The 10567-nt window shown below is 37.7% G+C and overlaps 1 protein-coding gene across 1 annotated transcript; it reads left to right on the top strand.

Moving 5' to 3' along the window:
* The first annotated feature begins 563 nt into the window (after positions 1-563).
* On the top strand, positions 564-1877 carry LOC147394480 (ribulose bisphosphate carboxylase small subunit, chloroplastic-like). Its single transcript, XM_086454306.1, has 3 exons — positions 564-799; positions 944-1075; positions 1388-1877. Exons 1-3 carry the CDS (start codon positions 617-619, stop codon positions 1616-1618), a joined length of 546 nt encoding a protein of 181 aa, XP_086310432.1. The 5' UTR covers positions 564-616; the 3' UTR covers positions 1619-1877.
* The last annotated feature ends 8690 nt before the right edge of the window (positions 1878-10567 follow it).

Below are 10567 nucleotides of genomic sequence, written 5' to 3'. Positions count from 1 at the left end.
ATAAGATGAGATTTCCAGGGAGGTTGAAGATGATAATAGATTTTGGTGAGAAATCCAAACACACATTTCGTATATTTTTTGAAATTTTCTCAATTAAAAAAAAAAAAAGAAACTTTCTTGAATTTATTCAAATTAACCGAATCAAATACCCGCTGAGTAATTATCTAATCCTAAGTGTATTGGACATAATGTATATTATTCAATTCAAATCTTAGTGGGTATTTTGGTAATTTCGAGGCACAAATTAAGATATTTCTCAAGAAATGTGTGGGCAATACAGAGCGAAGGGCTAAGAAAGGACTGACAAATATAAACCAATACCCATCACACATTTCAAGTCCCACACCTAGGATCAGATAAGATTAAGGAGCTCTTGACACGTGGCACACCGAGTTGGGTGCCAAACGATAAGGGTGAAAATCAATTTTCTCATCCCACTTCATCCAATGGGTAACCGTTGTCTCTAATTTACTAGATGAATTTGAGACCATTGGATTAAAAAAATGTGAATGAAATAATTGAGGTAAGTTTACAACTTTATATATATGATAAGGCAATAGAGCGCCACATAAAAAAATTAGAAGAGTTTGTAGCAAAGAAAGAAAGGGAGAGAAATATGGCCTCTTCGATGATCTCATCGTCGGCTGTTGCCTCAGTTAACCGTGCACCCCAGGCTCAAGCTAGTTTGGTTGCACCCTTCACCGGCCTCAAGTCGATTGCGGCCTTCCCCGTCACCCGAAAGGTCAACAATGACTTCTCTTCCCTTCCTAGTAATGGTGGGAAAGTCCGGTGCATGCAGGTACTAAATTTCATTCAATTATGTCTAAAGTTATATCTTTTATTTTATTATTGGAAGTGTTATCATATATGTTCTAACATCTATTTCGATTTAAGATTTTTAACTAGGTATTTTTTTAATTTACTTGGATAATTTCAAGTGTAGGTGTGGCCTCCAATCGGTTTGAAGAAGTTCGAGACTCTCTCTTACCTCCCACCTCTCACCCAAGAGCAGTTGGCCAAGGAAGTTGAATACCTTCTTAGAAGTGGATGGGTTCCTTGCTTGGAATTCGACTTGGTAAGTACCTAATTAACACATCCGAAACCGAGATGACTCTCATCTCACCATCATTTGTGAATGAGACGAGATGGGAAGACCAAGTTACCCCATTTTCTTCTTCTTTCAGGTTCATAGATCTGAAATAACACCCTTGTCTCGTTCTGAGTCATCTCGGTATCATTCATGAATGAGAAAATATACTTCATTTTTCGAGACTTAAAACCATGGTTTAACATAAAAGGCCATCTTATATTAGTCTCTATTTTAGTTACAATTTGATGTTGTGAGTATCAATTTGACAAAATTTGAATTTAATGTATGTGTAAGTAGAAAGGGTTCGTCTACCGTGAACATGGAAACACCCCCGGTTACTATGATGGGCGCTACTGGACAATGTGGAAGCTCCCCATGTTTGGTTGTACTGAAGCCTCACAGGTCCTGAAGGAGGTTGAGGAGTGCAAGAAAGAATACCCCAATGCCTTCGTCCGGATCATTGGATTCGACAACAAGCGTCAAGTGCAATGCATCAGTTTCATTGCCTCCAAGCCTGATAACTACTAAAATTTAGAAGACACTACCAAGTACCATGGCTCATTTCAATGTCTTTAGGTTTTGCTGCTTCTTCTTTTGGGTTTGGCCATTTTTATTTCTTGATTTGTTGTTTTTCGTTTTCACCTTTTGGATCTCCAACTGAACTGAATGTATGAGATTGAATATAAGTAAGTCAGTGTTTTGTTGGTGATGAACATTAAGAGCTAGCTCTGCCTATATATTGTGACTTTCTATCAATAATATTATGTGGTTTTCCACCTTTTCTTTCTTTTCTAGGGACAGATATCAAAGACATTTTATTTTATGCTTTTAGACAAAGTTTTCCATGTATCCAACTTTACTAACTTGTCACCCATGCCAATCACTTGCTAATATGGGTATTGTGAGATAAGATTAGAGATGAAAGCATTCGCAAATATACAGGAATAATTTCAATGTGAGGCAAACTAAAAAAATTGATTGAGATGATTTGGTTACGTTCAACAAAGATCAAATGAATACAACTAAGTCAAAAGAAATGTATAAGTTAAATGTTACAAAAAAAATATATGAAGGAATAACCAAATGATCGTGAATTACGGTAGTGAAAGCGGATCTGATAAACTTTGCAATAATATAAGATATGGCTCTAGCTAGATTTGAACAGAGGAACATCAATTAATCCCAAATCTCTGGGATAAGGCTTGGATGATAGTGGCAGTAATACTGGTGGAGAAGATAAAAGTGATTGTAAGGATAACATTATCCTTATTAGGATTGGAATAGGGCTAAGTATGATTTAAGATTCAATTAAGGCCATTAATTTTTCTCTCAAAAAAATAACTATAGATTTGCATATCTTACATAAATATGATCCTTTATTTCGGCTTTAATTAGTGGTTAACATGATATGTTGAATGCAATCCAAATACTTTTGGTAAAATCTTCATATGATATGACCTCCTTAGAGCAAACAAAAATACAGAAACTAAACACAATGGCCATACAACTCATTGCCGTTGCCCTAACATCCTACTAAAGGATTGGCCCAAAGAAAAATAAAAAAAACTCAAAATGTTGATGATGATGAACAAGAGTGGTCCTTCCCTTCGAAGAACCTGCAGACTGCAGTTCCATTCCTTCCAAATGCCCCGACATTGTACCAAAGGAATCAGACTTCACATGATCCTCTCTTTGCCTAGGAACATAATATAAGATCCCATTATTGAAAATACTATATGATAGAAAAGAAATGGTCCAAAATCTCTGCCGAATACCTACAATTAAAAAAAAAAAAATTGTTTGGAGGATTCACCAAACTAAGGGATGAGTTGTCCATAGTTAACATTTTGTCCAACTTGCAATCCCAATAATGAAAAAGCGAACCTTTGAAGGAGTTTAATTTAAACCCCAAATAGATGATGTAGGAAAAAGTCTAACATTAAGAAATAATTAGGACACATAGAATGGTCAAAAGAGTTTATCAAGAATTGTCCATCCCAAGAGCGAGTCTTGGACCTATAATCTTCCTCTTCGGGAAAGATGGGAATGGAAGAAAAAAGTCCAATGAGGCTAGAATTAGATTGAATATTCCAGTAATTCTCAAAATCTGAAGATAGCTCATCCCCTACCCTTGTAAGAAAACCAACAATAGGCTTTAGCTTCTTTTGCGAGTTTGAAAATATAATTGAAAGTTTCACTTTAAGGGCATAAAATCCACACCAGTGGTTCTCCCATAATCTATCCTAAGATCTCAATCCTATACAGGCTATTCTTTCACAAAATCCAAGGAAAACTTTGGAATTACCTTTCTGATAATCCATATATAAGAAAAAGGAAAGAAGAGAGAAGAACAATGGAACCCCTTTTGGTGAATTTGAAACCTTACTCTAGGTTCAGAGAACTCTTCTTCATATATAGACTTTACTTTACACATTTGTTTATGTACAAGAATAGCAACTTACAGGAAATTGGAAATTACTCTACAAGATTAGAGAATATAGGAGATCTTATTAGGGGATCTTACAGCCCCTCTCAAACTGATGTGGGAGATCAATCAATATCAATTTGCCTGAAACAAAATGATGTTGTGTCGATGCCAAGGATTTCGTAAATAAATCTGCAAGTTGTAAAGTGGGTTAAATGTGTGGGAGAGTGTTAAGGAAAGTTGAATGGTTAAGGAAAGTGGACTGAATCATATCTCTTGGATTACCAATGATTCAATCCATAGATATCTTGCTTGATTTCAGCACCAAATTAGTGTGAATCATATTCTAAACATAGAAAATCCAGTTGGTTGTATCAATCAAAAGATGTGATCTGTAATCTCTTATCTAAATAAATACAAAGCCTTCTTTCTCTGTAAGAGCAAGAGAAGAAGAGCACAATTCTCTTCCTTTATATTATTTACTTTCACATGGTATCAGAGCACTCACGCTCTGCACAATATTTCAACTATGGCGACTTCTATTTCCTCCACCATTCCGACCAACATCCATCAATATCTTCCAACCAAATTATCACTAACAAACTACCTCGTATGGCGATCACAATTTTTGCCATTGCTAAAAGGATATGACTTGATGGGGTTTGTGGATGGATCAAATCTATGTCCATCTAAATTTACAGATAAAAACTCTCTAGACATCAATCCTGAATTCATAGCATGGCATCGCCAAGACCAACTGCTACTAAGTTGGATCATTTCCTCATTAACAGAATCTGTTCCTGCTCAAGTCGTAGGACTCACCACATCTCGAGAAGTGTGGGATCATCTTGCTGCAACGTTTGCTGGCCATTCAAAGGCACGGATCATGAAACTTCGAATGCAACTCCATCAAATGAAAAAGGGCAGTGACACAATGTCAGAATACCTCTTAAAGGCTAAAACTATTGCAGATCAATTGGCCATGGCATCTAGACCAGTTGATGATGAAGATTACATCTTGTATGTTCTTGGTAGACTAGGTCCAGAATATGCGCCATTTGTGATATCTGTCACCACTCATGATGCCCAAATTCGAATCTCTGATCTACAAGGTCTTCTTCTAAGCGAAGAAATCCGTATCAATGATGCCGTAACAGATCAAAACATCATTAGTATTAATGCTGCTGTTAAAACCTCGTTCCCACCAAACCGTGGGAAACAAGATTTCAAAGGAAGGGGGCGCAATCAACATCGTGGTCGTGAACGAGGCCAACACTATGGACGTGGTACACCATTACCACCTTTCAATCAAAACAATGGCCGACCCCTATGCCAAGTTTGTAATCGGGTTGGTCACACTGCTTTACAGTGCCATCACCGATTTAATCATGCATTTCTTCCAGATAATGGCACTCCACCAACTGCCCTATATGCAACCCCAATTGCATCATCATCTCATGCCTTTTATGCCTCCTAGAATTATCCTCATGAGGTTTGGTATCCAGATTCTGGGGCCACGAACCATATCACTTCTGAACTCAGCAATCTCAATGTTCACACTGATTATAATGGTAAAGAGATGGTAAAAGTTGGAAATGGAACAGGTTTGGACATACATCATATTGGACACTTTAATTTGTCTACAAAGTCCTTTAATTTTCATCTTAAAGATATGTTATATGTTCCTGCAATAACCAAAAACTTATTATCTGTTTCTCGCTTTACTTAAGATAATAATGTATTTTTTGAATTTCATCCTTCTCATTTCACCATCAAGGATCGATGTTTGGGGAAGATACTCCATCAAGGACCGATTAACAACGGGCTTTATCAATTCATCCCTTACCATGAAAACAAGCATAAAGTAGCTCTTATTGGGGAGAGACAATCTCTTGAACAATGGCATAATCGGCTTGGTCACCCAGCATTTCGTACTATTCGTCAGATTCTCAACAAACATGGTCTTCCACTCACTTCGGATAAAGGGCCAGGAGTATGTGTAGCATGTCAACTGGGCAAATCTCACAAACTTCCTTTTTCAAGGTCTATGTCTATAAGCATTGGCCCGTTGGATCTCATCTATTCCAATGTATGGGGCCCCTCTCCTATACCATCTATAGAGGGACATCGTTATTATGTGCATTTCTTAGACAATTTTTCTAAGTTTACATGGGTGTATCCTCTTTTTAATAAATCCGAAGTATTATCTACCTTTTAAAAATTCAAGTCATTAGTTGAAAATCAGTTTTCTCGAAAAATTAAAGAGTTTCAATCTGATTGGGGAGGAGAATTCCGCTCCTTTTCACTGTATTTAAGCGATTGTGGGATCGTCCATCGTGTATCATGCCCTCATACGCATGAACAAAATGGTACCGCAGAAAGAAAGCATAGACACATAGTGGAAACGGGACTATCTCTAATGGCACATAGTTCCATTCCTCTTCAATTTTGGAATCATGCATTTGAAGCAACAGTTTACCTCATTAATCGGCTTCCAACTCAGAATCTTAATAATATATCTCCTTGGGAGAAATTGTATGGAGGTGCACCGGACTATACCTCATTACGCATTTTCAGTTGTGCTTGCTATCCCCTACTTCGTCCTTATAACTCTCACAAATTACAGTACCGCTCAGCCATGTGTGTTTTTATCGGATATAGTTCACGTCATTGTGGCTACAAATGCTTTAATCTCACCACTCGTAAGATCATCATCACTCGCCATGTCATCTTTGACGAAGATAAATTCCCTTTCACCATACCAAATCATTCCTCAATCCAAAGCCCAGCCATATCCATGTCCTATCCTACCTCACCACCACCAATATATTCTTCTCTTCATATAAACCAGCCTTCCCCTCCAACTACTTCTCCTAGTGCACCCCCACAAGCTTCTACACCTATCAACTCCCTTAATCAATCCTTACCTCATCCAACTACCTCTACAAACTCCCCAAGTACAGCTAACATAATCAACCCTCAGTCCAATGAATCAGTTACTAATCCCTTTACATCTCTACCTATGCCTTGTCCCACTCAAACACCACCATCCCATACTCATCATATGACTACCAGACTTAAGGCTGGCACCCACAAACCCAATAGCAAATATTTGTCTTCCTCTATCTTTCAAACATATACAGCCACAAAACATCCATTACCTCCTCTTGGTACTATTGACATTGAACCCACTTGTTTTACCCAAGCCACCAAATTTCCTAAATGGCGAGAAGCAATGTCTTCTGAATTTGATGCTCTCATACGGAATGGTACTTGGATTCTCACACCTCCCCCGGCCCATCGTAAAATCATTGGAAGTAAATGGATTTTCAAAATCAAACGTCATGCGGATGGTTCCATTGAACGTCATAAGGCCCGCTTAGTCGCTAAGGGGTATAATCAACAAGAAGGAGTTGATTACACAGATACTTTTAGCCCAGTCGTGAAACCAACCACAATTAGAACTGTCCTTTCTATCGCTGTCTCAAAAAGATGGCCAATCCGCCAACTTGACGTCAATAACGCCTTTCTCCACGACAATTTAATGGAAGAAGTATATATGGCTCAACCCCTAGGCTTTGTTGACAAGCAACATCCTCATCATGTGTGCCGATTAAGGAAGTCACTTTATGGTCTAAAACAGGCCCCACGTGCTTGGTTTCATCGACTTAGCTCTTTTCTTCTTGAACTTGGCTTTGTCGGCTCTAAAACTGATACATCTTTGTTTATCTACCGTCGTAATGGTATTATCATCTTCTTCCTTGTCTACGTTGACGATATTCTTGTGACTAGTAATCAAGAGATAGCTCTCTCACCTTCTCTCTCGGCTTGGGAAAGAATTTTCCATTAAGGACTTGGCTGTATTACACTACGTTTTGGGCATAGAAGTAACATCTACTCCATTCGGGCTTCACCTTTCTCAGCGCAAGTACATATCTGAAATTCTTCGTCAAACAAAAATGGATGGTTCAAAGCCTATCACTACTCCGATTACATCAAACAGCAAGTTGTCAAGGCACTTAGGCACTCCCATGCTTAATCCTACCTTATCTCGTAACACCGTTGGCGCTCTCCAATATGTGACTCTCACTAGGCCTGATATCTCATTTGCGGTCAATAAAGCATGTGAATTCATGCAACAACCTACTGAAGTTCATTGGGCACTTGTCAAAAGGATTTTATGATACCTAAAACATATTGTCACTCATGGCCTTTGCATTGATCGGTGTCCATCACTCCATCTATCAGCTCACTCGGATGCCGATTGGGCTGGTTGTCCCGATGACCGCAAATCCCAAGGTGGCTACCTAATTTTTGTGGGCTTCAATCTTATCTCTTGGCAATCACGCAAACAACCGACAGTGGCCCGTTCAAGCACTTAGAGTGAATATCGTGCCCTAGCAGGGGCAGTTGCTGAACTTACTTGGCTTCAATCTCTACTGTATGAGCTCGGCTTGTTCCTATCTCATTCACCTACCTTATGGTGTGACAACATTGGCGCAATATATTTATTTGCCAACCCTATCTTCCATGCTCGAACAAAGCATGTTGAAATTGATTTCCACTTTGTTAGAGATAAAGTGGCTAAAGGTGATCTTCAGGTTCGGTTCATTTCCACAAAGGATCAACTCGCTGATATCTTAACTAAGGGTCTCTCTACTACCCGCTTCCATCATCTTCGCAACAAACTCACCATCACACCTGTGATGTCAAGTTTGAGGGGGCATGTTAAGGAAAGTTGAATGGTTAAGGAAAATGGACTGTTAAGGAAAGTTGAATGGTTAAGGAAAGTGGATTGAATCATATCTCTTGGATTACCAATGATTCAGTCCATAGATATCTTGCTTGATTTCAGCACCAAATTAGTGTGAATCATATTCTAAACATAGAAAATCCAGCTGGTTGTATCAATCAAAAGATGTGATCTGTAATCTCTTATCTAAATAAATACAAAGCCTTCTTTCTCTGTAAGAGCAAGAGAAGAAGAGCACAATTCTCTTCCTTTATATTATTTACTTTCACAAAGAGTGATAATGCCAGAAAGATACTTCTCCCGAATAAAATGACAATCAACTTCAATATCCTTAGCCCGTTCATGAAATACCGGATTGAAAGCAAGTTGAATAGCACTTTTATTATCTCCATATAGTGGTTTAGGACGAACAAAGTGTAAACCCAAATCAATTAAGACCATGAATAAGAGTCTTGTTACATGCATCAACCATAACTCGATATTCAGCTTCGGTACTAGATCTAGATGCCGTAGTTTGTTTCTTACATTTCCAATGAATAAGTGATTTACCCAAGATCAAACAAATACCCAATTGTAGATCGACGAGTAGATGGGCAATCTGTGTTAGAATATCCACTCAACTGTAAATTCGATGAAGAGGGAATCAATAATGCTTTATCAATTGTGTTGTGAAGATAACAAATAATCTGATGAACTACAGTCATATGAAGAGTACATGGAACTGCCACAAATTGACTAACAATATGAATCGCATGAGAAATATCCAGTCTAGTCATCGTGAGATAGACAAGGCTATCAACCAGTTGGCGATACATCCTCACATTAGGTAGGGGATCACCTTCATCCTTTCCATACTTAACATTGAGCTCAAAAGGAGTTTCATAAATCTTATCATCAGTCAACTTGCCCATCTTGATTAAATCAATTGTGTACTTTCTCTGACTCAAGAGGTAATCTTGTCGGATGAGGAAACTTGAAGTCCTAAAACATAAGTCAATCATCTGAGATCCTTCATGTGGAAAGAGGCATGTAATAGTCTATTAAGCTGACTAATCCCTTCATGGTTACTCCTAGTGATCAAGATATCATCCACATAAACCTATAGAATTACTAATCCATATGGAGTCTTCAAACTAAATAGTGAAGGATCGTACTAACTCTAGTGATATCCAATATAAGTTAATACATTATGAAATTTCTCAAACCAAGCTCTTGGTACCTATTTGAGTCCATATAAGGCTTTAGATAATTTGCAAAGGAGAAAACGATCTCATGACTTATAGCCAAGAGGTTGGGCAAGACACACCTCTTCCTTGAGATCTCCGTGAAGAAACACATTTTTTATATAAAGTTGACTAATATCCAAATCTTTAGATGAAGCCAAAGAAATCAAGATGCGAATTATTTTCATTTTTCCAACTAGTGCAAAGGTTTCTTCATAATCAATTCCATATTCTTGTCTGAATCCTTGTGCAACCAACCAAGCTTTATATCGATTCAAACTACCATTTGATTTAAGTTTAACCTTATAGACCCTTTTGCTCCCAATGACATGTTTTCCTTTAAGAAGTGGAACCAAAGTCCAAATACCATTTTTTTTTCTAAAGCCTTGATTTCCTCATTCATTACTTCTACCCAATATGCCATTTTTGTATACTGAGTATAACAAGAAGGAACATCCAAAGTACCTAAAGTAGAAGAGAAGACACAATAGCAATCTACTAGGTTATAAAAAGGTATGGGAATACGAATCGAATGACGCACCTAAATACCAATAGAGGATGAAGGCATAATTACTGGGGAATCTTCAATAGGTGCAGCTAGTGGAAGGGGCTCACAAGTCAGATTCGTCGCAACGGGATTGACATATGCATTATCAAAAGAGGAAATAAAGGATAAATTGACACATGAAGTGAGAGAACCATCAAATGGGGTTATAGTAGATGTAGACATGATATGCTCATCATTGAACCTCAATAGTATGTTGTTTGGAGTCGCCACATTCTTTTTTAGAAATAAGTGTGAATGGGCACCTAAATTAATTTTTAGAAAAAATCATTTTTACATAACATTGTAGTGACTCTCATTAATAGAAAAATGTATGACTTGCCTAAGATTTAGGTAAAGAGGTTCGATTAGAGAATGAGGAAGGAATTAGGCATCCCATTCTCTTCAACAAAAGGTATCACCTTTGAAATTTAGCCAATTTTTTGAAAAGTTTAAGAAAACTCAGAAATATATGAAGATGCATATTTAGAGATGATGTATACAATAAGTGAAAATGTACCCTTGAGAGGGG

The sequence above is a fragment of the Akebia trifoliata genome, chromosome 9 (genome assembly GCF_017979445.1).
Source record: "Akebia trifoliata isolate Shusen 1 chromosome 9, ASM1797944v1, whole genome shotgun sequence".
NCBI classification, from domain to species: Eukaryota; Viridiplantae; Streptophyta; class Magnoliopsida; order Ranunculales; family Lardizabalaceae; genus Akebia; species Akebia trifoliata.
This window is presented reverse-complemented; position numbering and strand designations above follow the sequence as displayed.